Here is a 27,974-nt window from a genome sequence, read left to right on the forward strand (position 1 = left end):
TTTCAGGGTCCTGGTGATGTAGGAAAGAATGTTAAGGTTTGAAGTGGATGGCAAGAAAGAACTCTTGAGACATCTTTGGTACAAAGAGGTGACTTTAATAAAGCATGGGGACAGGACCCGTGGGCAGAAAGAGCAGCAGTGGGGTCATGAGAAGTGGCTCATTATATACTTTCAAGTTGGGAAGGGGGTAGGGATAATGTAAGTCTCTAAAGAATTTTGGAAGCAAGGTTTCCAAGGCCTCGAGGAGGCTAGCTGTTGTTGGGAAAAGGTCATTTATTACCGTCTAATAAAACCTTCATCACGAGACCCTTCAGATGTATATCGGTGGACCACATGCTTGGGGGATGATTGCCAGCACTTATCTTGTGGGGGTAGAGATAAAGGAAAGTTCCAAAGGAATTTTTGTGTGTTAAAGTAGATTACCGGGATCCTGGGGTGAGGGGTGATCAAAGCTAAGACAGCCTTTTGCCCTTAGCAAAGTGTCAACATCAAGGCAGTTGAGTCCCTAGAGGAATGTCACATTGCCTGTTTCAAGGACTTGTCAATGGGCTATAGGTAGTAAAGAAATTTAGTAATTTTTCATCTGTCTTTGTTTCCCACATCACTGGGATCAAGCCCTGCTTTGGGGTGCTCAGCGGGGAGTTTGCTCAAGGATTCTCCCTCTCCCTTTTTCCTTTCCACCTGCCCAGGATCTCACGCTCTCTCTCTAAAATAATAAATTAACTTTAAAAGATTTACTTATTTATTTATCAGAGAGAGGAGTATAAGCAGAGGGAGCGGCAGGCAGACGGAGAGCAGACTCTCTGCTGAGCAAGGATCCCAATGTGGGACTCGATCCCAGGACTCTGGGATCACGACCTGAGCTGAAGGCAGACGCTTAATCTACTGAGCCACCCAGGTTCCCCTAAAATAAATAAATCTTTAAAAAATAAGATACACATGGAAAACACAGGCATTGGTTTAGTAGATGCCTAGCAGAAGGTTAGGAAGTGATATTACCAGCTGAAAAGCTGGAGTATCCGCGGTTGCTTAGGTAAAACGTTGGTAGAACCGTTTTTGTGGGGACTTGATAGGCAAATCCAGTTCCTACTGTGGGTGGTACGTCTAGAGTAGGTGTTTGGAATGAGCCAGAAGGTATGAGGTGGCTGCCTTCTGCTGTTCTTAGCTAGGTATTACTAGCAGGAAAGGAGCTCAGGTCAGGCTGCTGGTTTTGAAGCAGAAGAAGGGAACGAAGAGTCCAGAACTGGGGACCCTGGAGATACTGAAGAGCCAACTGCTTCAAGAGCATAAATAGCAAGAGACAAGGCTTGTCTGCTTTGTCTCCGGGGCCTCTCACGAAGACATCTCAGACCAACAAAGGTCTCATCCCAGTCTTGCCCAGTTGTTTCGGGCGGTTCCATGGCAGGTGCTGATAAACTGAGGAAGAGGAGCTTAGGGGCAAGGAAGCCAGTCATGAAGCAGCTTACGGACTCTGTCTGGAAAAGGCTCCCGACGCACAGACTAGATAGAAGCACACAGAGTAAATGCCTTGTATGTTTTTGGAAAGCGTCCCTCAAGAAACCACAGGGAGCCTGGCTGGAAAAAAAAAAAAAAAGTGTTTGTTAAAATAAAACAAATCTTGTGCTCCCAGACTTGCAGACATCAGGCTGTGAAAGTCACATAGTTCTCCAGAAGGCACACTCCTTTGCATCTGTTTGAGGATTTCTATTCACCACAGGTTTCTAGTATTTCAAACAGGATGTGCTTGGCTGTAGCTAATGTTTCTTCTGCTTGAAGTACATCAGACTTCTTGGATTGCTAAACTTATAGTTTTCATGAAAATTGGAAAAATGTTGACCATTATTTCTTTGAACATTTTTCTTTTCACCTCCCAATGCCCCCACTTCTGAAATTCCAGTTACATGAATGTTAGGTCACTAGATAGTGCCCCACAGCCCAGAAATGCTCTGTTTATTGTGTTTTCCAGTCTTTTTTTCTCCTTGTGTTTCACTTTGGAGAATGTCTACTGCTATGTCTCCAAACCCATTACTCTTTTCCTCTGCATAATCCCATTTGGTATGCTTTTAAATTTCAGATATTATGTTTTTCCTCTCCAGAAGTTTGATGCGGGTCTTCTATATATCTTTCCCTCTTCATGATGTTTATTTTTTCCCCTCTACCTTCATAACCATATTGAGTGCTTTTTTTTTTTTTAAAGATTTTATTTATTTATTTGACAGACAGGGATCACAAGCAGGCAGAGAGAGAGAGAGAGAGAGAGAGGGAAGCAGGCTCCCCGCCGAGCAGAGAGCCCGATGCAGGACTCGATCCCAGGACCCTGAGATCACGACCTGAGCCGAAGGCAGCGGCTCAACCCACTGAGCCACCCAGGCACCCAGAGTGCTTTTATAATAACTTTTGATATCCTTGTGTGTTAACTCTGTCATCTGTGTGGGTCTTTCTTTTGATTGATTTCTCTCCTGGTTGTTTGCATGGATGATAATTTTTGGTTGGCTCTGGACATTCTGGATTACACTTTTTTTAGGTGCTAGACATTGTCGTATTCTTTAAATATTTGGGGCTTTTGTTCTGGGGCACAGATGAGTTATTGGAATTGATTAGATCCTTCTGAGCCTGGTAGATAAGCATTGTTACAGCAGACCCAAAGCAGCCACTAGCCTAGGGATAATGTGACCCCACTGTTGAGAAAATATCCTTCTGAGGACCCTACACAATGCCCTCTATTATAAGGTCTTTGTATTCTGGCTGGTGGGAACACAGTTCCCAGTCCCATATGAGCTCAAGGGATATTCCTGTTTATTCCTTTCTGGCAGGTGTTCCCCTTGGCCTTGAGTTGTCTCCTCCCCAGTACTACAGATCAGTACTCAGCCCTCAAACCAAGGGCAGTCTGCTGATCTCCAAAGCTTTTTGTATAGCTCCTTCCTTTTTAGCCCCCTTCACATTCTCAAACTGGAAATTCTGTCTCCTTGTTTGGGAAGACAGCTGGGCTCTACATGGGTTCCTTCTCCCTGCCCTGTGACCTGGACGCTCTTTCTCGGCAGACTGGGCAAGTTGAAGGGCTCACTGAGGACCACTATCCGATGTTACCTGTTGTCCTGTATTTGTAAATTATTGTTTCCTATGTTTAGCCCAGTTTTCTCGTTGTTTGAGACAAGAAGATAAATCTGGTACCTGTTACTCCATCATCATTGGATACAGAAGCGCCAGCACCCACTTCCGATGAGGAGAGCAGATACAAACAGTGCTACAGTTGAAAGACCCCCCCCCCCCCGCCCCCGTCGTTAACTAATTAACTGCTCTTTTGTTGTGTCATAGTACCCCTCCTCCCCTTACAATGAAAAGACCCTTCCCCCAGGGTTGAATTCAATTTAACTGCTCTTTTGCCTTTCTGTAACCGCTTGGCTTTTAGGGCATGACACTTGTCTCCTGTTTGAACAAGATACCTTCTCCTAATAGCCGAGGCATGGTCACGTAGGCAAGGGGGCTGCATGGTCACGTAGGTCAGGTAGACAGGGGGCTGCATAGTCACGTAGACAGGATGCCTTTCTGCTGAGTAATAAGGTCAAACTTCCCCTCTTTGTTTCCCCTTCCCGCCTTTCTCTTCGCGTGCGGGGGTCTTCCAAAGCCAATCCGCAAACACCAAGTATGCCTTTTTTCAAATGTTCAAATTGTCAGCCAATCGGCCCTGTCCCATCCAGGACTTGTATGTACCTGTCTATAAAAATCCTGCACCACCCCAGCCTGGGGTGCTCAGCTAGCAGGAGCTGCTGACCACCCGCAGGCGCCCGCGCTGCAATAAAGAACCTCTTGCTGTTTGCATCCTGTGGCAGTGTTGAATTCTTGGGTAAGGGGATCCGCGGGTCTTTCACAGTCAAGGACTTAACATTGTCCGGGTTCTCTCAGAACTTTTTTCCCACTTCTTATCTTTATTGAGGTATAATTGACAAAAACTGTATGTATTTAGGGTGTACGACCTGGTGTTTGATAGAGGTATACACTGTGAAATAATCACCACCATCAAGCTTATTCACCTGTGCATCTCCTCACGTGGTTCGTTTTGTGTGTGTGTGTGTGTCCATGACCCTGGTGGGTAGCCCCATCCTTCTGTCTAAGCGAGGGACTGACCCGGACCATCTAGGAGCCTAGTCTGCCACAAGTCTCCCAGATCCTACCTGATCACCTGGAGGCCCTTAAGCTGGAGTAGCCCCGGGGTGACCCGCATCCAGTCTCCCTGCCTCGCCGCCCCGCGGACCCGCCCCGCCCCGCCCCGCCCCGCGGATCCGCCCCCGACCAGCGGCCCCGCCCTGAGGGCCGCGCCCCCTGCCAGCCGGTTTCCCCGCGGCCCCGCCCCTCCCCGAACCCCGCCCCTTCCCACCGCCCCCAGGGCTTCGCCCCTCGCCGGGTCTCTCCGCGGCCCCGCCCCTCGCCGCCAGCCCAGCCTCTGCCGGCCCGCCTCTCTTCTCCCGCAGGCCCCGCCCCTCCCCGCAGCCCCAAACCTCTGCTGCTCTGCCGCGCGGGTCCCCCATGTTTCTGCGACTCCGCTCGGCGGCTCTCGCTCCGCTTCTCCGCACCCTTCGGCCTGTTCCTGTTGCGGCCATGAGCACCGGCACTTTCGTTGTGTCGCAGCCGCTCAATTACCGCGGCGGGGCCCGCGTGGAGCCGGCGGACGCCTCGGGCACCGAGAAGGCGTTCGAGCCCGCAACCGGTAACGGGACGGAGAGCGGGCGGCGGGGCCTGCGCGGCGGGTGGCGGGGGCTGCGGCGGTGCAGGGGGGCGGCGGCGGGGCCTGGGCGCGGGTTGGCGCTTCCCCGCCCCACTCTTGGAAGTATTCTGCCCTGAACCTTCATTTAGTGCGTTGGGCAAACGTTTGCTGGGCATACGTGAGTGGAGAACAGAGTTACGTGTGCAGGCAGCTGAGGGCTCCGTGCAAACACGAATGCATCTGGACGGGGACGGGAGGGGAGTCTAGGAAACTGGGACAGCTGGTGAGTTGCGTCTGGGGGCTGAGGGGTCGTGGGTAATGCTACAGCGGCTTGAGAAGAGTCTACAAAGCCAGGGTGCATGGGTTGTGCCCCTGTTCGCTATTAAAGTGTATTCAACTTTGCGCACAGAAGAGAATTAGGATTTCCAGAAGGACGCAGGTGGAAACATCAGTGTGGAGAATGGAGAGGCGTGCGCGGATGACTCTAATGAGCATGAATGAGGACTGTGTTGCCGTCTCCTAGCCTTAAACTATTTCTGTGCATGAATCAGAATTGGGGAAGCGGTAAAAAGGCCAGCTTTTATCCAGTGCTGGAAGTTGCCAAACACTGCTGGGCCCTGGGTTTGCTCTGAGAATTCTGAAGATCACACAGCCAATGAGGAAGAGGTTTTAGTTTTGGATTGTGTTTGTTTTGCTGAGCTTTATGGAATATTTGTGGGGAGAAAAATGTAAATGTTTTGTGCAAACCAGAATGGCCTGTAGCCAGAGGGACAAAACTGGATTGCAAAGAACTGCAGAATTTAGGATTGATCAATCCCACTGAACCACACAGCACTAGTAATCTTAGAGCAGGAAGGAGCCCCAGGGATCCGGGGACTTTGCTGGAGGAAACAGCCCCTCCACCCCCATCCCCATAGGCCTATAGGAGAGAGAAAAATTGCTCTTTATTTTAATTACCATCCTTAGCCACTGCCCTTACCGACTGGTAATTCAAATTTGTAGCAGAAATTGCAGGCTTGTGAAATCTTTCTGGAAAACGCAGAAGTTCTTGGTGGAGGGAAAAGGAACTGCCGATTTGGGGTACTTAAAGAATTCTTGTTGGTGGAGTCAGTCACAAGCCTTGATATGTGAGGTTCATATTTTGCACCGGGATATAGGGAGTAAGGTTGGAGTAAGAAAAGGAGAAACCGGATTTTTTTCCGTTTGAGAAAAATTTTTTCTTGTGTTTAGGGATAAATTTTCCTGATGTTGTTTATTAACCATATTCATGAAGTGTCAGCACTATGATATGATTTATGTAGAATACAGAGCGGAATATAAAATCAGAGTTCAGGGGCGCCTGGTAGCTCAGGTCATGATCTCAGGGTTTTGGCATCCAGCCCCACCTCGGGGCTCTCTGCTCAGCGGGGATCCTGCTTCCCTATCTCTCTCTGCCTCCCTCTCTGCCTACTTGTGATCTCTCTCTGTCAAATAAATAAATAAAATCTTTAAAAAAAATAAAATCAGAGTTCAGAGCCCAGGAGACTAAGGACTTTGAGCTTCAATTTCGCAAGACTCCTGAGATTCTCAAACATTGTTAAGGAGGGTTGCAAAACCCAGCTCAGCTGTGAGATAGGGGAGGACGTAGGATAGGGTTCTTAACCTGAAGTTCATGCTGTGCTTAGGGGCAAGGGACACACTCTCTGTAATTCTCTGATGTGCTGACATATGTTTTTCTAGAGAGACGTCTGCAGCTTTTATTAGATTCTTAAAGGGTTTCGTTGCCTCAGAACAGAGTGAAGAACCGCAGGCATTGGGGTGGTCATGAAGTCAGGCCATAGTTAAAAAACAGGAAGGGGGTCATGAAGTCAGGCCATAGTTAAAAAACAGGAAGGGGGTCGCTACAAGGCAATGTGGATACATAGTACTTCCTTTAAACTTGAGATAACTTGAGATAACTTTAAACTTGAGATAAACTTGAGATAACACTGTATTTCCTGTTACAGGCCGAGTGATAGCCACTTTCACTTGCTCCGGAGAGAAGGAAGTAAATTTGGCTGTCGCAGATGCAAAAGCTGCCTTTAAAATCTGGAGGCAGAAATCCGGCATGGAGCGCTGTCGAATTCTTTTGGAGGCTGCCAGGATAATAAGGGTATGTTTCACTTTCTTTCTCTTTCAGAAATGTCCCCTTGGAGTTGCTCTGAGGGTTCTCTGTGCTGATCTGCCATTAGACTTTGATGCTCTGTTAGGTGATGCTTTTTTTTTTTTTTTTTTAAAGATTTTATTTATTTATTTGACAGAGATCACAAGTAGGCAGAGAGGCAGGGAGAGAGAGAGAGAGAGAGAGGAGGAAGCAGGCTCCCCGCTGAGCAGAGAGCCTGATGCAGGGCTCCATCCCAGGACCCTGGGATCATGACCTGAGCTGAAGGCAGAGGCTTTAACCCGCTGAGCCATTCAGGTGCCCCTGGGTGATGGCTTTTTTGCAGAACTGCAGAACATTTCTGTGTGCTCACCTGGGTATATGGGACATGATTTCTTTAAGTAATTGCTGTCTGGATCTTGGCTCTCTCTGACCTCTCCTTTGGCAGGTTGTTTTCTCTATCTTTGTTCTAACGTGTCCTTTGCAGCTTGTCTCCTTTTTAACTCTTTGTATTTGTTTCCAGTTTCCTTTTTCCTCTGATGACTCTACCACTCTTTTTTCAGGTACATATTCTACCGTAATTGCCTGGGAAGCTTTTGTAAATTTATAGATGTTGCTCTTAAAAAACAAAGTTAGGGTGAACCGGGTGGCTTAGTCAGTTAAGCGGCTGTCTCTCGATTTCAGCTCAGGTTGTGTTCTGGGGATTGTGGATGGAGCTCTGTGTCAGGCTCCGTGCTCAGGGGGGATCTGCTTGAGCGCCTCTCTTGCCCTCTGCCGCACCTCTGTCCTCCCTCCTGCTCACATGCTCTCTCTCTCTCTAAAATAGTGACTGAGTTGGGGCGCCTGGGTGGCTCAGTGGGAAGCCTCTGCCTTCAGCTCAGGTCATGATCTCAGGGTCCTGGGATCGAGTCCCGCATTGGGCTCTCTGCTCAGCAGGGAGCCTGCTTCCTGAACTCTCTCTCTCTGCCTGCCTCTCTGCCTACTGTGATCTCTCTATGTCAAATAAATAAATAAAATCTTTAAAAAAAAATGAATAAAATAAAGACAAAGTTAAAACTTCCTACAGTCTTTTTACAAAATTTTTATTTATTTATTTTGAGTAATCGCTACACCCAACATGGGGTTTGAACTCATGACCCTGAGATCAAGAATTGCATGCTCCACCAATTGAGCCCCTAAACTTTTTAGTCTTTTTTTTTTTTAAAGAATTTATTGAGGGCGCCTGGGTGGCTCAGTGGGTTGAGCCGCTGCCTTCGGCTCGGGTCATGATCTTGGGGTCCTGGGATCGAGTCCCACGTCGGGCTCTCTGCTCGGCGGGGAGTCTGCTTCCTCCTCTCTCTCTCTCTGCCTGCCTCTCTGCCTACTTGTGATCTCTCTCTGTCAAATAAAATAAATAAAATCTTAAAAAAAAAAAGAATTTATTGATTTGACAGAGAGTGAGATAAGGAGACAGAGCACAAGCAGGGGGAGCAGCGGAGGGAGAGGGGGAAGCAGGCTCCCTGTTTAGCAGGGAGCCTGATGTGGGACTCGATCCCAGGACCCTGAGACCATGACCTGAACTGAAGGCAGAAGCTTAACCACTGAACCATCCAGGTGCCCCACCTTTTTACAGTCTTAAAAAGCAGAAGGACTAGAGATGCTCATTACAAACAATTAGAAGTCTCGGAAGCATGTACAGCAAAATATGAATCGTGGCTACCTCTATGAATCATGGCTACCTCTGAGTGGTAGAACTCTGGTGAGTTTTTGTTCTCATAAGTGTGTTAAGTCAGAAACTCTGACATATCTGATAATTACCATATTTGCAAATATATACGTATGTGTGTATATACACACACACATAAATATATACATGTATATAGTGACAGGAGACATGAGTTGCTGGATTAGATAATTTTTTTTTTTTTAGGATTTAATTTATTTATTTGAGAGTGAGAGAGTGCATAAGCAGAGGGGAGGGGCCAAGAGAGAAGGAGGCTCCTCACTGAGCAGGAGTCCAACATGGGGCTGGATCCCAGAACCCTGAGACCATGACCTGAGCTGGAGGCAGACGCCTCACCGACTGAGCCACCCAGGTGCCCTGAGAAGGATACAGTTTGTCACTCACAGCAAAATGCAGCAGTGAGAGTGGTACATTAGCACTAGTTTTCTGAGCTCCAGGCCTCGAGGGGAGAAGCAGTGAGAACCACAGGTTACCCTGTTGCTTGCAGAGTTGCACCCCAGGAGGGGAACCCTCAAGTCCTGAGACCCATTTTAGACAGGAGCTGCTCTCACACCTGTGCCTTCCCTCCCCTGGAGTGAGAGCAGTGACTCACTAAGTACATCTCCGGGGTTCAGGGGGAAGGTGTTACCAGCTTTACTGCCCTGGGAAGTAAGCAGGTATCTTCAGAAACGGGAAGCAGTGAGCTTTGCCTCTGCACTTCCTTCTGGGCACGTCTGTCCTTAGGAAGACACTGTGTCTACCTTCCAAGGCCTTTGTGTCTCTGCTTTCCAGCGTCCTCTGCTCAGAAAGCCTGGGTCACATGGAGATGTGACAGGGTTCATGGAGAAGTGTCGTTAAAAAATTTCTTCTGTCGTTAAAAAATCACTTTTAATAGACCGAAAGTGGTACTCAAGCAGATAATTTATTATTTTAGTTTGTGTTTTAGTTTTCCTAGTGCATAAGCATTTAGGGTTTTGTCCTCTTAAGAATTGGCCCTTTGGGCCCCTGGGTGGCTCAGTCGATGAAGCGTCTGCTTTCGGCTCAGGGCATGATCCTGGGGTCCTGGGATCGAGTCCCGATTCTCCCTCTCGTGCTCCCAATTCCTTTGTGTAGGCCTTGATTTCCATCTGGTGTCATATTTTTTCTGATTGAAGGAATTTCTTTAGCATTTTTTTTTCCTTAAGATTTTATTTATTTGAAAGAAAGAGTGAGTGAGGAGCACACGAGCAGGGGGGAGGGGCAGGGGGCGAGGGGGAAGCAGACTCCCGGCTGAGCAGGGAGCCCGACGCGGGGCTCCATGCCGGGACCCCGGGATCACAGCCAGAGCCGAAGGCAGAGGCTTCACCGACTGAGCTACCCAGACGCCCCATCAAACCGTTCCATTATGGGTCTCAAATTTGTGATGATTAACTGGAGGGGAGGATAGGGCTGCTGTTCACAGCCTTAATAGACGGAAAGTGGTAACTCAAGCAGGTGATTTATTATTTTAGTTTGTGTTTTAGTTTGTGTTTGAGCTTTTTCTCTCTTCCAAATGTAACAGCGCTGCTCCTTTCATTTAAAATGCAAGCTGTTCCCATTTTTAAAAATTGTGCAGTGTATTCTGACTGTTGACTATGGGGAGATGTCCAGTAATATAGATGTCTTTTTTTTTCTTTTTTTCTTTTTTAAAGATTTTATTTATTTATTTGACAGACAGAAATCACAAGTAGGCAGAGAGGAGGCAGGCAGAGAGTTGGGGGGGGGGGAAGCAGACTCCCCGCTGAGCAGAGAGCCCGATGCGGGGCTCGATCCTAGAATCCCGGGATCATGACCTGAGCGGAAGGCAGAGGCTTTTCCCCACTGAGCCACGCGGGCGTCCCTGTATATGTTTTAAATCTAATCTTCGGTTTTACCCAAAGGAACGGAAGGATGAGATCGCCACCGTGGAGACCATCAACAATGGCAAGTCCATCTTCGAGGCCCGCTGGGACATCGACACTTCGTGGCAGTGCCTGGAGTACTACGCCAGCTTGGCGGGCTCCATGGCCGGTGAGCCCTCGCCTGGCCCCGGGGACCGCGGGCGGGCGGGTGGGAGAAGCAGACCCCGGTGGCCCGGGAGACAGACGTGGGGATGAAGACAGCCCTGGGATAACAGTCCTGGGCTTGTCACTCTCCACGTGGGTGACCCTGAGAATGACTTTATCTTTCCTTGTTGAAATTGTCTTCGTGGGTGGGCATGAGGTTCAGTGAGAAAATACACGTAACGCACTCTGCACGGCTCCTGAGCCAAGTGGTTAAAAAAAACAGTTCTTGCAGGAGTCAGTAAACATTACCATGTTTACTAGTTCTGCCTAATGAACAGAAAAGGTTTCGTTTCGTTTTGTTTTTGACTCTGTGAGGTTTGCTGTAGCTGGTGTTGGATGGTCGCCGGCACCCCGCAGGGCTGTGGGAGCCAGAGTCTGGGGTGCGGGTCCGCCAGTCCCCATCTCGTTGCCTTCAGGTTTACCTGCTCGATCCTCTAAGGTTTTAGAGACTTACATTAAGTCGAGTAAACGTGGCTTTGAGGGACGTGTGGGAGGCTTTCTTGGAGAGAATGTGCGGAGGTGCGCACACAAGTCCAGAGTGAGCCTTAGAGTGGAGTCGGGGAGCGCCGGTGTGCCGTGGACAGTGGGAGGCTGGGGACAGCGGGAGGCTGGGGACAGCGGGAGGCTGGGGACAGCGGGAGGCTGGGGACAGCGGGAGGCTGGGGACAGCGGGAAGCTAGAGATAGCGGGAGGCCAGGGACAGCGGGAGGCTGCCAAGGGTGGCACCCAGTGTTGGCGGCGTATCTGGAAAAGCAGTCCTGTGTTCCCTGTGACTACTGCTTCCCTCTTAGGCGAACATATCCAGCTCCCAGGCGGCTCCTTCGGTTATACCAGAAGAGAACCGCTTGGCGTCTGTGTGGGAATCGGTGCCTGGAACTACCCCTTCCAGATCGCCTGCTGGAAGTCTGCGCCCGCCTTAGCCTGTGGTAAGAAAGAAGGTTTCTTCATGTGGGAGCCATCATTCTGGCCCTTTTTTCTACCTCTCACGTCTTCGTGCATGCGTGCCCGTGTGCACATACACATGCACACACTCCTTCACACACTCACACTGCCCGTCAGAAGGGCTGCCTGCCTTGGGGCACCTGAGGCCTCAGAGGACGTGTGTCCCTTGCTGCCATGTTGCTCTGGGACCCGGCAGCGTGGCTTATGCACACGGATTGCGTCTATATTATTCCTGCTCTTACTTTATTTCTTTTTAAGATTTTATTTATTTATTTGAGAGAGAGAGAGTGCAAGCAGGGAGAGAGGCAGAGGGAGAGGAAGAAGCAGGCTCCCCACTGAGCAGGGAGCTGGATGTGGGGCTCGATCCCAGGACCTTGGGATCATGACCTGAGCCGAAGGCAGAGGCTTCACTGATTAAGCTGCCGAGGCGCCCTATTCCCACTTTCTTTATCGAATTTATTTTTGTTACGGAAAAGAAGACCATTAATTTTGGTCTGGGAGGTCTTATTTTTTACTGTCAAATTGATGAAGTTTGGTGCTCCTTCTAAGTTCTCTTCCTTTCTGCCCGAGAATTGTGGGATGAATTTCTGTGGAGGGAGTCACATTCGGGAGTTTGGCTTCACTTAAGAAGCAGAAGGTAAACTTCCTCCTTCATAAGACAAATGATAAACAAGGCTTCTGTTAGAGAAACTTCAGCTGGCTAACCGAAAAAGTTTTCTCATACTATTTAAAGAGGAATCAGTGGGAAAAGATGATTTATTGTATCTCAGGAAGAAAAACCTTGACGTTAAGGAAAGCACTGGAGCTGGGACGCTGTGTGGAAATGCAGCTTTCCTCCTGTCGTGCTTTGTGCCCTTCTGCTTTCTGCAAGTTCCCGTGCGAGGCCGAGGCAGCTGGGACAGGAGGAATAGAGCTGAGTCACTTAGCTTTGGAGACTCATCAGAATTCACCTTTCGGGTCTTCCATTTCAACTTTTGTAAAATGGGAGTGAGCACAGCACTTCCTCCTGCTATGGCCTGCGTTAAATGAGATAATAGATGTGGAAAGGCCTGGAAATGCGAGTGTCAGGTGTTCCTGGTTGAGCCTGGACCAGTGCTGGCCTGGGATCAGCCCATGGCGAGGAGCCAACGTGGGAGGAACAAGCTGGGTTTACTTACTCGTACCGGTGGGGGTCTAGGAGTTGATGGGGGGTTGGGGGGGGGCAGGAAACACTTGGGAGTTGTCTTTGGCTTGTTCTCCTGTCCTGTGCTCAGAGGATCACCAGCCTCAAGAAGTCTTGTGTTCTCGCATCTTGGGCTCGCGCAGGTAACGCCATGGTCTTCAAGCCGTCTCCCTTCACGCCGGTGTCCGTGCTGCTGCTGGCCGAGATCTACGTGGAGGCCGGCGTGCCCCCGGGGCTCTTCAACGTGGTGCAGGGAGGGGCGGCCACGGGCCAGTTTCTGTGTCAGCACCCCGACGTGGCCAAGGTCTCCTTCACTGGGAGTGTGCCCACCGGCTCGAAGGTGAAGATCACACTGGCATCGGGTCCCACAGACGGCGGCGTCGGGCCTGCCCGGAGTCCGCGTGCGAGGCCTCGCTTCCGATCTCACCCGGTCCTGGGAGGGAGGCCGTGGGGATCGGGTCGGAGAGCGGAGAGCGGGCTGTCCGCGTGGGGCGCCGGCAGGGCTGCGGCGGGATGAGGAGAACGGGGGGGGGGGGGGGGGGGGGGGGGGGGGGGGGGGCGGGGGCCTGGCGGCTGGTCCCCGAGTGGATGGAAGTCATCAGCTCCTGCCCGTGCCTCAGAGCGCGGGGTCTGGGCTGCCACTTGGGACCCTGGTGTCTTAGGGCCTCTGTAGCAACCACCGCAGAAGGAAGGGCACTCGCTCAGCTTATTTCTTACTTCTTTTTTAAAAATGATTTTTACTAACATATATGTATTATTTGCCCCAGGGGTACGGGTCTGTGAATCATCAGGCTTCCACACGTCACAGCCCTCAACCAAAGCGGTTTATTTCTGATGTATCGTTTTGACCTTAGCTCTCAGCCTCGAGCACAGTAATAGTAGTGAGAGTTTCCACCTGTGACACCGCATTTTGAAAATGCGTTCCCTCTCCAGAATGTCGGGTGCAGTCCTGTGGACTCTCCTCCATTCTGGAAGAGGATGAGTAGGCCAAGGGCCAAGACCCTGACAGGAGCAAGGCTGCAGGTGGTGCGCAGTCCGAGGGGCCTGGAGGCTGAGGGTCTGGCTGACGCCGTGTGCTGGTTGTACGCGTGACCCTCCTGAGTGTGCGTGTTCTTCTGTCAGATCATGGAGACAGCAGCTAAGGGAATCAAACCCGTTACCTTGGAACTGGGAGGCAAATCGCCCCTGATCATCTTCTCGGATTGTGACATGGAGAACGCTGTGAAGGGGGCGCTGATGGCCAACTTCCTCACGCAGGGCGAGGTATGCACCTGTCCCGGGCAGAGGGGTCAGCGGAATCTCACCCCTTTGTCGAACAGCATGTTTTAAAGCTTTTTGTTCTGAAATAATTTCAGACTCACAGAAGTGTTGCACAGAGAGGGCGAAGAATGCCCTGTACCCTTGAGCCGCCTTTCTCAGATGTTAACATTTTATCACGTTTCCTTTGTCATTCTGTTTCTCTTTTTATACCTATGTATGCATTTATTCTTTTTCTGAAGTGTTTGAAAGTTGCAGACTTAAGATCTGTAACTTCTACATTCCTGTGTGTATTTTCTAGAAACAAGTGCATTCTCTTACGGAAGCACGGTGCACTTAGTACAATCAATGACCTCAGGTAGAGTATCGCACTCTGCAGCCCCATCTACATATTGTCATTTTTTACAAAACATTTTATGTATGTATTAGGGAACACGAGAAGGGGGAGGGGTAGAGGGAGAAGCAGGCTTTCTGCTGAGCAGGGAGCCCAATGTGGGACTCGATTCCAGGACCCTGCGATCATGACCTGAACTGAAGGCAGATGCTTAACCAACTGAGCCACCCAGGCATCCCCACATAATGCCATTTGCTTGATACTAGTCCTTTTAGGAGAAACAAACAAAACAAAATCACAGTTTCTTTTTTCTAGTCCAGGATCGAATCTGGGAAGGAATGTTGCATTTAGTTGTGTCCCCACAGCCTCTTTTATCCTGGAACAGTCAGCTGTTCAATTGTTTTTATTTTTTAGGACCTTGACGTTTTTTTTTTTTAAGATTTTATTTATTTATTTGCCAGAGAGAGAGAGAGAATGAGAGCGCACAGGCGGCAGAGTGGCAGCAGAGGCAGAGGGAAAAGCAGGCTCCCCACAGAGCAAGGAGCCTGATGTAGGACTCCATCCCAGGACGCTGGGATCATGACCTGAGCCGAAGGCAGCCGCTTGACCAACTGAGCCACCCAGGCGTCCTGGACCTTGACATTTTTGAAGAATAGAAGCTATTTATTTTGTAGAATGTCCCTCATTTGGGGTCTGTCTGGTGTTTCCTTTTGCTAAGATTTGGGTTATGGGTTTGAGACAAAAAGCACCTCAGAAGTCATGTTGTGTCCCTCAGTGGTTTGGCTGACTCTGCTGAGGCACATCTTCTCTGGGAAGACGGGTCACAGAGCAGACCGTGCGAGAGGGTTCTGTGCCTCCCCGGGCTCTCCACCACTAGTCATAACTCCCTTGGATGATTTTTGCTGGAAACACTTTCTTTTATGGGGGTTCCCAAATGGTGATTTCCTAGTTCTGTTTTTCTGCATTTATTAGTTCAGTCTCCTCTGTGAGAAGGAACTTTCCCTTCTCCCATATTTTTTCCACTCATTTATTTTTACTATTACGGATTATGGATTCTTCCTTCATTCTATGGATTACAGTCCATTTACTGCCATCATTTATTTTGACCCTCAGATAATTGCAGATTCGACTCATGGCATCTCCTGTGACCTTTTGATATGTCTTCATTGTTCTGTGAACATGGGTACTTGGCTCTGTTTTTGGACTTTGTATCTGCAGTTCTGATAACATTTGAACAGTATTTATGCTCACGTTCTATGGGAGGATCTAAATGGTCATAAATGATTTGTGATTTTAGAGACAGAGAAGTTAGCTGTGAAATGCCTCAGGTTTTCACTAGGTTCAAGCCCTTCGTTTTTGGTCTGTTCTTCCTCTCCCGTCTCCTCCTCCTCTTAAAATACACAGCCCCACCGAGCCTCTGACAGGAGGCGGTAGGAGAACTCGTGGGGGTCTATGAACGGCCTTGAGGAAATGTAAACAAACAAGAAGCTAGAACTTTCCTCCGGAACAGCAGGCGGTTTCTTTGCTGAGAGGGTGGTATGTCCACAATTCCATGGGTAATTCTGCCCAGGACGGGGATAATTTTTAGAGCTGGAACTAACCTTTCAAAAAGGTATACTGTCTCTTTTAAGAGTAAAGCTGTTGGATTCTTCCCTCTGTTCTTTTCCTTCCCTGCACACATACAAATTTGTGTCTGTCCTTCAGGTTTGTTGTAATGGCACAAGAGTATTTGTGCAAAAGGAGATTCTTGATGAATTTACAAGGGAAGTGGTGAAACGGACCGAGAAGATCAAAATCGGAGATCCCCTTCTGGAAGATACGAGGATGGGTCCCCTCATCAACCGCCCGCACCTGCAGCGAGTCCTCGGGTTTGTTAAGCTGGCAAAGGAGCAGGTGCGAAACGGGTGGCGATGGGCTGGGGACGAGGCGGAGGGGAGTCTTTCCATGTTCCGTGCTGGGCGCACTTCCCTGTGCTAATACCCGCTTGGCTCGCGATGTCACAGTGTCCTCGGCTCTGTTCTGTTTTGTCCCTGCAGTGGAATGACTAGGCGCTTGCTCAGGACACACTGAATGTTTCAGGGGTGCATTTCAGGGCTGTACAGCATTGCAGGTGGGGAGGGGCAGAGGGATAGGGAGAAGCAGACTTCCTGCTGAGCAGGGAGCCCAATTTGGGGCTTGAACCCAGGACCCGGAGATCATGTCCTGAGTTGAAGGCAGATGTTTTAACCAGCTGAGCCACCCAGGTGCTCCAGCGTTGTACATTAAGGAGAAAATAAGCATTCTTCTTTTCTTTTCGGGCAGGGTGCTAAAGTGCTATGTGGTGGAGATGTACACGTGCCCGAAGATCCCAAACTGAAGGACGGATATTACATGAGACCTTGTGTACTGAGTACGTCCCCTTCCTGTTTGCTTTTAAATGTTTGAATTAAGTGTCAGAAAAGGATATTTATAAAATATGTATACGGTATACAGCAAGTGTTGGTAAACCACGGCCTCATTACTCAGATTTAAGGAGTAGAAGTTCTTCCTTACCTCCCATGTGGATGGGAGTGTGGATTAGTTTCCTTCCTCTTGGACGGCACCGTGCATTAGTTTACCTGAGACTTAACTGGGTCGACACCTGTTGTTCTGGAAGCAAGGAGCTAAAAAAAAAAGGAATGTCATGTTTGATAAAATAATGAATTTCGTTTCTGAGTAAAGTTGCTGAAGAATATGTTTTTCTTTGAACAATATGTCATCAGTATAATAAAACCAGTTTGTCAGACAGTCTGGCAATATTTTAAAAATTTTGTAATTTAATAATTTTTAGCACGTCCTTTCAATCTTAAACATCTCCTGGTTTGGACAGACAAGTGTGTGGTCGTCCTGCTGTCCTCAACCCTTTTACTTCTCCCCCTACCTCAGAGGTGCCCACTGCTCTAGGTCATGTTGTTGTGCTTTCCTCTGTTATGTTACAATATATCTTATATCCCTATATACAATATATCTTAATGTCCCTGTAAAAATATCAAGTAGTTTCATGGCTGTTCAATGTGGTACTAGAGGTCCTAGCCTCAGCAATCAGACAACACAAATGAAAGGCATCCATATCGTCAAAGAAGAAGTCAAACTCTCACTCTTGGCAGATGGTGTGGTATTCTATGTGGAAACCCAAAAGATTCCACCCCAGAATTGCTAGAACTCATACCGCAAAATGGCAGAATATAAAACCAGTGGACAGAAATTAATTGCATTTCTATACACTAACAATGAGACAGAAGAAAGAGAAATTACAGGGTCGATCGCATTTATGGTTGCACCAAAACCTGAAAGATACCTAGGAATAAACCTACCCAAAGAGGCAAAGAGTCTGTACTCAGAAAACTATACAACACTCAGGAAAGAATTTGAGGAAGCCACAAAGAAATGAAAATATGTTCCATGCTCATGGATTGGAAGAACAAACATTGTTAAAATGTCTATGATACCTGGAGCAATCTACACATTCTGGGCAATCCCTATCAAATACCATCAACTTTTCCCCACAGAAATGGAACAAATAACCCTAACATTTGTATGGAACCAGAAAAGACCCCGAATAGCCAAAGGAATGTTGAAAAAGAAAAGGAAAACTGGTGGCATCACCATCTCAAAGTTCAGGCTCTATTACAAAGTTGTAATCGTTAAGACGGAATGGTACTGGCACAAAAACAGACACACAGATCAGTGAAGTAGAATGAGAACCCAGAAATAGACCCTCAGCTCGATGGTCAACTAATCTTTGACAAAACAGGAAAGAATGTCCATTGGACAAAAGGCAGTCTTTTCAACAAATGGTGTTGGGGAAATTGGTCAGCCACATGCAGAAGAATGAAACTGGACCATTTCCTTACACCACACGAAAATAGACTCAAAATGGATGAAAGACCTCAGTGTGAGACAGGAATCCATCAGAATCCTAGAGGAGAATACAGGCAGCAACCTCTGACTTCAGCCACAGCAACTTCTTGCTAGACACATCCTCAAAGGCAAGGAAAACAAAGGCCGAAATGAACTACTGGGACTTCATCAAGATAAAAAGCTTTTGGACAGCAAAGGAAACAGTCAACAAATCAAAAGACAACTGACAGAATGGGAGAAGATATTTGCAAACAACATATTAGATAAAGGGCTAGTATCCAAAATCTATAAAGAACTTACCAGACTCAGCACCCAAAGAACAAATAATCAAGAAATGGGCAGAAGACAAGAATAGGCATTTCTTCAAAGAAGGCATCCAAATGGCCAACAGACAAGGTGGAAAAAATGTTCCACATCACTTGGAATCAGGGAAATACAAATCAAAACCACAGTGAGAGATCACCTCAAAGCAGTCAGAATGAATTTTAAAAAAACTTTTTAAAAAGATTTTTTTTATTTATTTGACAGACAGATGCAGTGAGAGTGAGTACACAAGCAGGGAAGTGGGAGAGGGAGAAGCAGGCTTCCCACAGAGCAGGGAGCCTGATCTGGGGCTTGATCGCAGGACCCTGGGATCATGACCTGAGCTGAAGGCAGACACTTAATGACTCAGGCACCCCCAGAATGGCTAAAATTAACAACAGCTGTTGGTGAGAATGCAGAGAAAGGGGAACCCCCTTATGCTGTTGGTGGGAATGCAAGCTGGTGCAGCACCTCTGGAAAAAAGTATGGTGGTTCCTCAAAAAGTTGAAAATAGAGCTACCCTATGACCCAGTAACTGCACTACTAGGTATCTACCCCAAAGATACAAATGTAGTGATCTGAAGGAGCCCTGTACCCCGATGTTCATAGCAGCAATGTCCACCACAGCCAAACTATAGAAAGAGCTGAGATGTCCATTGACGAATGAATGGATAAAGAAGATGTATATACATACAATGGAATTCTGTGCAGCCATCGAAAATGAAATCTTGCCATTTGCAATGATGTGGATGGAAGGAGAGGGGATTATGCTGAGTGAAATAAGTCAATCAGAGAAAGACAATTATATATTCTCACTCATATGTGGAATTTAAGAAACAAAACAGGAGGATGCCTGGATGGCTCAGTGGGTTAAAGCCTCTGCTCAGGTGGTGATCCCAGGGTTCTGGGATTGAGCCCTGCATTGGTTTCTCTGCTCAGCAGGGAGCCTCCTTCCTGCCTCTCTGCCTACTTGTGAACTCTCTCTCTGTCAAATAAATAAGATCTTAAAAAAGAAAAAAAAAAAAACAGGAACATAGGGGAGCGGAGGGGAAAAATAAGATGAAATCAGAGAGGGAGACAAAACATAAGAGACTTAACCATAGGAAACAAACTGAGGGTTGCTAGTAGGGGAATGGGGTAACTGGGTGACGGGCATTAGGTGGGTACAGAAGGCATGAACACTGGGTGTTCTCTAAGACTGATCAGTCACTGACCTCTGCCTCTGAAGCTAATAATACACTATACGTTAATTTCAAAGTTAAAAAATAGTAAAAAAAAATCAGTAGTTTCATAAGCTTTAGAAAACTATATACAGATCGAATCATGTTGTGTAATTCCATTCCTTACACCTTGTCTAGAAGACAGACGGAGCGGATCTTTGTCCCTAAGGTTAACAGCGGTTTCCCTTTCCAGCACTTGATTATCTGACCCATTTTAGCCTTAAGCCCTCACACACACAAAAAAGATCTGCTAAGGTTTCAAAGCTGTGAGCCTACCATCCACACCGTGGGTTAGCTTGTACTTGTTAAGTGAATAGGAAAAGCTTACAATATATTTTTAGATATAAATAAAAAATAGCGATTAAACAGTGGTGTGCATGGTATTAGCCCAGATGTATTAAAAAATAAATGTATGCATGGGAGAGAGAAGGAATGGAGTTTGCATCCTGATATTAACTGTGGGTTTCTCTGGTTGCTGGGGATTAGAGGTGATTTTTGTTGTACTTGATGCATTGCTGAATAGGCCACGTTTTTCACAGGGATTATATATTTTACAATGAGGGAAAAAAGTTATGCTTAAACAGGCTGTGAACCTGGGCAAAGAACAGGGAGCTGACCAAACTAAGGTTTATTCCTGTGATTCTGAAAGCCTGGTTTGTGGTCCCTGACGTCCGTGTCACTTGGAGAATGTGTGAAAGGGGCCGATTCCTGCCTCCTGCCCTCAGTATAACTCACAGGGAGTGGGGCCCAGCGATCTGCTTTTTAATAAGCCCCCGGTTCATTTTTATTCGTATTAAAGTGTGGGGGTCACAACAGAGTCTGGGTTAATTTTTGATCCCTTAAGATCTGGGGGCTAAAATACAGTAGATGTTCCGTCTCGAATGGGAACCTGCCTCGCGGCAGCTGCTACTGCAAGCCCGCGTCAGCCCTGACTCTGGGACAGGGAAGTCACTGTGTACAGAGCCACCCGGTGTTACCAACCCGCAGGAGGTGATAAAGTATTTCCTGGGACTCTTGGGTAATTTAATATTCTGGCCAATTGTTTCGCTAAATGTCATATGTGGATTACCGCTTTTCAGAGAATTAGAACATAATGAACTATCCTGAAGCACAGCCTGAGAGTTATTTATTAACTCTTTAAGAGAGTGCAGGTGTCCCCAAAGTAGAGTGTGACATACAGGTGACCAGAGTGCTTTTTGTACTTTGTACACCAAGGTCTGCCACCTCTTGATGCAGACTTGTCATCTTTGTAGATCCGTGAGGAGTCGTTTGCAGACCTCGCGGCTGGGCTGCAGCTGGTGTTTTGAGCAGGGTTCTCAGACGTTCTTAGGGTTGTGTGTTTCATCGTTACTGCAGAGAAGGCGTTTTCAAGCGCCAAGCACGGTAATCCGTCACTGATGTCTGGCTCTGTTACGATGTTTGCAGCTAACTGCAGAGACGACATGACCTGCGTGAAAGAGGAGATCTTTGGACCAGTTATGTCCATTTTACCATTTGACACCGAAGCTGAGGTCCTAGAAAGAGCCAATGATACCACTTTTGGCTTAGCAGCTGGGGTCTTTACCAGGTACGTAGGGAAGGCCACCTCAGACAGCTTTGCAGGAACAGGGGATGTATGCTGGATCTGCCCAGAGAGGCCACTGCTCTCATTTCCTCTCTGGAGTTGACGTTTCATCAGCATTTTCTGTTCTAGGTGAGGTCCAAAGGTGCCGGAGACCTGACCGGCCAGAGCCCCCTGCTGTTGCATTGAAATTGACCTGTAAACAGTGTTGATGAACATTCTGTCCTATTTCATTCATTCATTGAACTAAGGTTAAGATTCTGATCTATGTAAAGCATCAGGTTGGGTGCCTACTGAAAACCTGCATGTCAAGGAATTTAGAAACCTATAAGCATATAAACACTGGGCAGTATTCTCCAAAAAGGTGATTTTTTTCACGACTTTATAGTAGTTACTATTTGGAATGCTTTGCAAAATATGTGGGCCTTTTTTCATTTAGTCTCTTGTTTCCAGTTGTGACTCTCGTAAGTAAAATTGTGATTAGTATCTTATACATAAACATCAACCACTATAATACAAGTAAAAAGTGATTTGGGAGTATAATTTCCTTGAAAATGATTGCAGACGGCTTGACCATATTCAAACTTTGATTAGTCTTTGGCAGTTTTGGGTGGTTCTCTGGGACTGCTTTATACTTTGGAATTATTTTATACTGCTTTATCTTAGAATTATGCTGACTCACTTTTTTTTATAGCTTTGTGGTGAGGAACCTGGGAAAGAAGACCCAGGTCCCCCTGGAGGGTCTAATGAATGAAACAGTGTAGGGGCACCTGGGTGGCTCAGTCAGTAAACTGTCCTCCTTTGGCTCAGGTCATGATCCCCGGGTCCTGGGATCAAGTCCCACACCTGCTTCTCCCTCTCCCCCTCCCCCCTACTTGTCTTCTCTCTCTCTCATTGTCTTTCAAATTAAAAAATCTTAAAAAAAAAAAAAAAAAGAACCTGAAGAAAGAAAAGATTGAGGAGCTGTTGTTTCTTTGTTTGCTTGTTTCTTATATTTGAGTACACTTTATATTTTAGAGTAATTTTAGGTTCAGTGCAAAACCGAGTGGAAAGCGAGGCACAGAGATTTCCCATAAACCCTGCCACCCCCCCCCATCATCAGCGTCCCCGTCCCGAGGGTGCATTGGTTGTAACTGATGAACCTACTTGAACATACTGTAATTACCCCAAGACCACAGTGATGTCAGGGGTCCCTCTCGGTGTTGTCCAGCCCATGGACTTGGACAGCGGGATGCACCCTTACGGGAACTCTCAGAGTCCTGCCCTGCCCTGTCAGGAGCTGCTTTCTTCGTGGCGAGGACTGGCTGGGTTAAGTGTACGCTCTGCTGCCGCAGGCCGGGCAGAGGCTCTCACAGAGGGTGACTCCAGCACACCGCTCCTTTTTTAACAGCTGTGTAGGATTATCTGTACCATATAATTTACCCATTTAAAATGTACAATTCACTGTTTTTTAGTGTATTTACAGGGTTGTGCAGCCGTCACCATAATCTAATTTTAGAACATTTTCAGCATCCCATGAATACGAGCAGTCATTCATTCCTCATCGTGCCCTCCCCCCAGGCCCTGGGCACCACTAACCCACCTGCTCCAGCTGCGGATTTGCTTGTTGTGAATATTGCGTATAAATGGAATCATACAGTACGTGACTTTTTGTGACTGGTTTTTTTATTTCTGGTCTCATTTAAAATTTTATTAATATAATAACACATTTTTATAATGCCTCATATATATTATAGTGTACACATAGTATTTTATGCTTATGTCCGCAAATTTTATGTTATATGTAGCAGGGAGTACATGAAAATTCTCACGAAGGACCTGTATTGCTAACATTAACCAATTTAACTCAACCACTTATATATCACTTTAGCTACCCGAGTTAATTGTAAGTATCAGAGTATTTGGACTGATGGACATAAGTCAGTACAATCACTGATGAAATGTTCCACTTTTCATCTCAGTATTTGATGACACGATATCTTTTTTTTGGTCTACATTAAGATTATTTTAATCCAAATCGTGTTTATGATATACATATTTGCATGGGTTATCAAACTTGGAGTCAGAATAGGTTGAATACTATGTTAACAAAATGCAAAAGATAGAGATTAGATCATAATGTAGATTCTATACCCCACCGATCTATATAATATAGGTCAAAAAACATATAATTAAAAATGTTTTCTTTCTTTTTTTTTTTTTAAAGATTTTATTTATTTATTTGACAGAGAGAGAGAGGAGGAAGCAGGCTCCCCGCCGAGCAGAGAGCCCGATGCGGGACTCGATCCCAGGACCCTGAGATCATGACCTGAGCCGAAGGCAGTGGCTTAACCCACTGAGCCACCCAGGCGCCCCTAAAAATGTTTTCTTTTGTTCTTTTTTTTTTTTTTTTTTTTTTTGACTGGCTTCCTTGAATGTTTCCAGGGTTCATTTATATTGTAGCAGGTGTCATTACTTCCAGAATACTATGTATGGATACATCTTGTTCATTCACCTGCTGGACATTTGGATTGTTTCTACTGTTTTGCTCTTTTGCATCATGTCTCTGTTGACACTTGTATCTGAGTCTCTGTGTGGTTATGTTTCATTTCTGCCTGGGCTGCATACCTTGGGGCGGAATTGCTGGATCATATGGTGACTCTGCTTGACTCTTTTTGAAGCAGTGCTCAACTGTTCCCCCAAGAGGCAGCGCCGCCTCTTGGGGCAACAGTAATGACATGGGAGGGGCCAGTTTCTCCACATCCGGGGCATCCCATGCTTCTCTCCCCCTTTTTGGTTTCCACCATCCTGGTGGGTGTGAAGTAGTGTTTCAGTTAGGTTTTTTTTGTTGTTTTAAGATTTACTTATTTAAGAGTGAGCATGAGCAGGGGGAGAGGGAGAAGCAGACTCCCTGCTGTGCAGGGAGCCTGATGTGGGACTCGATCCCAGGATCCCGGGATCACTACCTGAGCTAATGGCAGATACTTCACCTGGCTGAGTCCCCCAGGCTCCCCCTCAGTGTAGTTTTGACTTGCGTTCTCAGGAGTTGTCTTTTTCACTTTCTTGATAGTCTCCTTTGCAGTACAAAAATTGTAAATTTTGACCAAGTCTCATCCTGTTTCTTTTCTTTTTGTCTGTTACTTTTGGTATCATGTCTCAGAAGGCTTTATCTAACCCAGGGTCCTGGGGACTTATTCTTGTTCTTTTTGAAGAGTTTTATGGTTTTTTCTCTGACATTTTAGGTCTGTGATCTATCTGAGTTCATATTGATGAATTCAGTATAGTATAGAAAGGGATTGACCTTCCTCTTGGTGGACGTCTGGGTCGCCAGCTGTTCCAGCACTGTTTGTTAAAAGGACTCTTTTTCTCCCAAAGTGTTTGGCCCCCTTGTTGCTGCGACCTATAGATGCTTTCAGATGAGACTGTAAAGCTCAGGTCCTTCTCTCTTTTGCAGGGCTGCCACAAGATTTTAAAACACAGTGAAGAAACGAGAACTTGGCAATTCTTTGAGACCTTTAGAACTGGTAGCCTAACTTTTCCTGTTGGAGCAGGAGCAAAGCTATGAATAAGCAGCTTGTTCTGTTGCGTTTCACAGGGACATCCAGCGCGCACACAGAGTGGTGGCCGAGCTGCAGGCCGGAATGTGCTTCATCAACAACTACAACGTCAGCCCTGTGGAGCTGCCCTTTGGAGGATACAAGAAGTCAGGTGAGGAGCCGGCGAGTGCGAAAGCAAACCGGGCCTCTCAGGATACTGGTTGTCATTCAGGCCCTACGGGCCAGCTTCCCAAACCGGGATCCAAACATACTATCTGAAAAGTATCCTGATTCCTGGTTCTGCCTAGACCCACCAAAGCAGTCTCTGGGAATGGAAGCCAAGCAGCTTTTTCTCCCCGCAAAAGCCATCCAGAAGGTTCTGACGTGTGTGTAGCCTAGCTTGTGAATGGCTGGTAGACGTCTCGAAGAAGTTTCTCTCATGGGTGGAATTGGTTTTTCTTCCTGGTCTGTGGTCACTGGAGGCGTAAATCCGCTCCGCATGTCCCCTTCTTGGGGTGGTCATTGCCATCCACTGTGGAGTGTATATGGTATTTAAGATTTTATTACTTACTTGAAAGAGACAGAGTGTGTGTGCAAGTAGGGGAAGAGAGGCAGAGGGAGAAGCAGGCTCTCCGCTGAGCAGGGAGCCTGGTGCGGGACTCGATCCCAGGACCCCGAGATCATGACCTGAGCAGAAGGCAGATCCCCAGCTGTGGAGTTTTTAGAGGTCAAGTGGCTCTGACGTCTCCGCAGGCAGCTAACTTGTTTTCAACAGCAGCCAGAGTCACTAGAGTTGACCTGGACGCCATCCAGGAATGCGGTCCCTCAGCTGCCGCCCGTTGCTGACGTGGACGCGGTCAGTCAGGCGCGCGTTACCGTAACAGCATGTGAGGAGGAGCCTCGAGGCGGCCGGGGCAGAGCCCTTCGAGCTTCTCTTGGAGTTTGTTGCCTGTAAATGTTCTCCATAGTCTCCCCACCTTCCCCTGAAGATCGGTTTTGACTGTGGGGGCGCCATGCGAAGAGCCTGAGCCCTGACCTCTTGGCCTGTATCCGTGGCCATGACAGTGTTAGCGACATCCAGAGCCTGAGGAGAGCGGACGAGATGGTGGCTGTTGGGTTTATGTTTTGTTCTTAGCCTGGCATTGCCTCGTCACGCTCCTCTGACCCCCCTCGTCCCTGCGCGGGCCTAGAGGAGCTGCGCACACGGGCACAATATGCAGATGGGGCACCAGATGCTGCTTTATGAAGACGAAGGTCGGTGCAGGGAAAGGTTTGGAATCTGCAGCAGAGGCCTCAGGGCGGTCTGTTAGGCCACCTCTCCCTTCCTCACGTTGGCGTGTTCGGATCCGTGCGCTCAGCTAGTCTACCTGGCATGAGAGAGACTAACATGGCCAGATCGGAGGAGAAGCAACCTGGGCGACCCCACCCAGCTAGCTCCGTGCTCAGGGTGTGGAAGGGGACAAAGGCCAGGGCCACACCTTGCCAGGGCTGTTGTACACATCACCTTTGAACGGTGCCCCTGGAGGCGTGAATGTCCGGGGACGTGGCCTTACCTGTGGAGGCAGACCTGCGTGAGCCTGAGGCTGGGTGCCCCGAGAGGCCAGGGATGCTGGCCCTGTGGCGTGTGACCTAGTGACCGGGCTACCTGCAGAGTCCCCCAGTGTTACGAGTTGGCAGGGTGGGAAAGCAAGCTGCTCTTAACAGATTTGGTGTAAGAAAAGGTTAAAAAATCTCTGTTGTAGAGTCGTCAAGTTTTCAGTGAGCGCCAACTTTTTTTTTTTTCTTACGATGTATTTATTTTAGAGCGAGCTCGTGCACACTAGTGGGGGGAAAGGTAGAGGAAGACAGAATCCCAAGCGGACTCCCTGCATTTTCCACATTTTGTTGCAGAGGTGGCCTTCCCCATTCGGACCTGTGCAGTCAGGTCTGTGCATCTCTGTTTATTTCATAATCTCAGGTTAGTCTATAGGGTTAGCTTTTAAGCAATAGAAGCAATCTTTCTTTTTCTTTTTTTTTGTCTTTGTTTTTTTGGGGATTTGAGAGCGAGGGAGCAGGGTCGGGGGCAGAGGGAGACGGAGAGAGACAGAATCTGAAGCAGATGGCGGGGCTCCCTCTAACGACCCTGAGATCAAGACCGGTGGAGCCAGGCAGGCACCCCAAGTTAGCAGCAGCTTTCGGAGGTATCCGCCGATTGTCGTAGGGACTGTTTTCACACTGAATGGGAAAGCCTGAACGTTTTCAGATCTCAACCTGGAACGGTAGGTATGTAAGTTCAGATTCCTAACGTAGAGATGAGACATGGCTTTTTCCCTGTCCCCTCCCCAAAGGCCAGTGGGTCCCTTTTCCCCCTGCTTCGCTCCATTGCTGATCAGAGCAGCTGAGGACTTCATCCCAAACCTTGTCGGTTCTGTGTTCCTCCCCTGCTGGGGTCAGCTGGGCCTGTCCTTGATGCTCACCGAGGACTTTTCAGTCATGTGGGTCATCCTCACCCCCTCTTCTTTCAGGGTTCGGCAGAGAGAACGGCCGGGTGACAGTCGAGTATTATTCGCAGCTGAAGACTGTGTGCGTGGAGATGGGTGATGTGGAGTCTGCCTTTTGAAAATGGGCGGCGTGGCCGGGGCGGAGCGGGGACCGGATCTCCATGGAACAGGCTTCTCCCAAACTGTGTCTTTTGGGAGAAGAGATTGGCTCAGTGTTCTTCATGTCTCAGTCCCCTTCCTAACTGAAAATGTGCCCAAGTGCCTTTTAGATACTAATCAAGGAAGCTGCGGTTGTGCTCAAAGCACTTGTCTGTGAAATCTTTCACCTCCTTCTGGAGTACAGAGAGAGGGACCAGGATTATCATCCTCCCACAGATCTGAGCCACTGATGATGCTCGGGCTCTGGTTTGCCTTAAAGAGCTATTTCCCAATTAGGCTCCTGGTGGAGTAAGTGGACACGATTTCCTGCTCATTGACATGTTTACGCTCTGGGCCCTTGTCATTTCATTGAGAAAGCCCACGGTCAGGACCGTGATGACAGACAGGGTCACGATCTGACGATGCTTACCTGCCGAGGGAAGCACTTTCCACTTAGTGCTGGTAGAAGAGGTCAGTCCCCGGCCCTCGCAGGACAGATAGCCTGCTCTTTTTTTTATATATACACACTAGCTGTATGCTACTGTAGCACACGAAAAAGAAATAAATTACACGGTTAATCCCTTCAGCTTCGTGTTT

General features: G+C 47.8%; 1 protein-coding gene across 2 annotated transcripts; it reads left to right on the forward strand.

Moving 5' to 3' along the window:
• The first annotated feature begins 4,462 nt into the window (after positions 1-4,462).
• ALDH9A1 (aldehyde dehydrogenase 9 family member A1) lies at positions 4,463-27,963 on the forward strand. Of its 2 annotated transcripts, none has more exons than XM_032318328.1 (11): positions 4,463-4,705; positions 6,688-6,833; positions 10,422-10,551; positions 11,378-11,512; positions 12,834-13,030; positions 13,813-13,953; positions 15,986-16,174; positions 16,583-16,670; positions 21,040-21,250; positions 24,819-24,931; positions 27,264-27,963. In XM_032318328.1, the coding sequence occupies exons 1-11, from the start codon at positions 4,525-4,527 to the stop codon at positions 27,356-27,358; spliced, it is 1,626 nt and encodes a 541-aa protein (XP_032174219.1). In that variant the 5' UTR covers positions 4,463-4,524; the 3' UTR covers positions 27,359-27,963. The 2 variants fall into 2 exon arrangements, with proteins under 2 accessions (XP_032174219.1, XP_032174220.1); XM_032318329.1 differs by having other exon boundaries at positions 4,464-4,705; positions 21,109-21,250.
• Positions 27,964-27,974: the final 11 nt, after the last annotated feature.

This window comes from Mustela erminea, chromosome 17 (assembly GCF_009829155.1).
Source record: "Mustela erminea isolate mMusErm1 chromosome 17, mMusErm1.Pri, whole genome shotgun sequence".
Classification (NCBI taxonomy): domain Eukaryota; kingdom Metazoa; phylum Chordata; class Mammalia; order Carnivora; family Mustelidae; genus Mustela; species Mustela erminea.

What these genes read in the sequence shown, in the direction of transcription:
- ALDH9A1 (XM_032318328.1), top strand. Translation starts at nt 4,525, where the DNA reads ATGTTTCTGCGACTCCGCTCGGCGGCTCTCGCTCCGCTTCTCCGCACC. An exon ending in GGCGTTCGAGCCCGCAACCG is followed by an intron (nt 4,706 to 6,687) that starts GTAACGGGACGG and finishes TTCCTGTTACAG; the next exon opens with GCCGAGTGATAGCCACTTTC. An exon ending in GTGTGCCCACCGGCTCGAAG is followed by an intron (nt 13,031 to 13,812) that starts GTGAAGATCACA and finishes TTCTTCTGTCAG; the next exon opens with ATCATGGAGACAGCAGCTAA.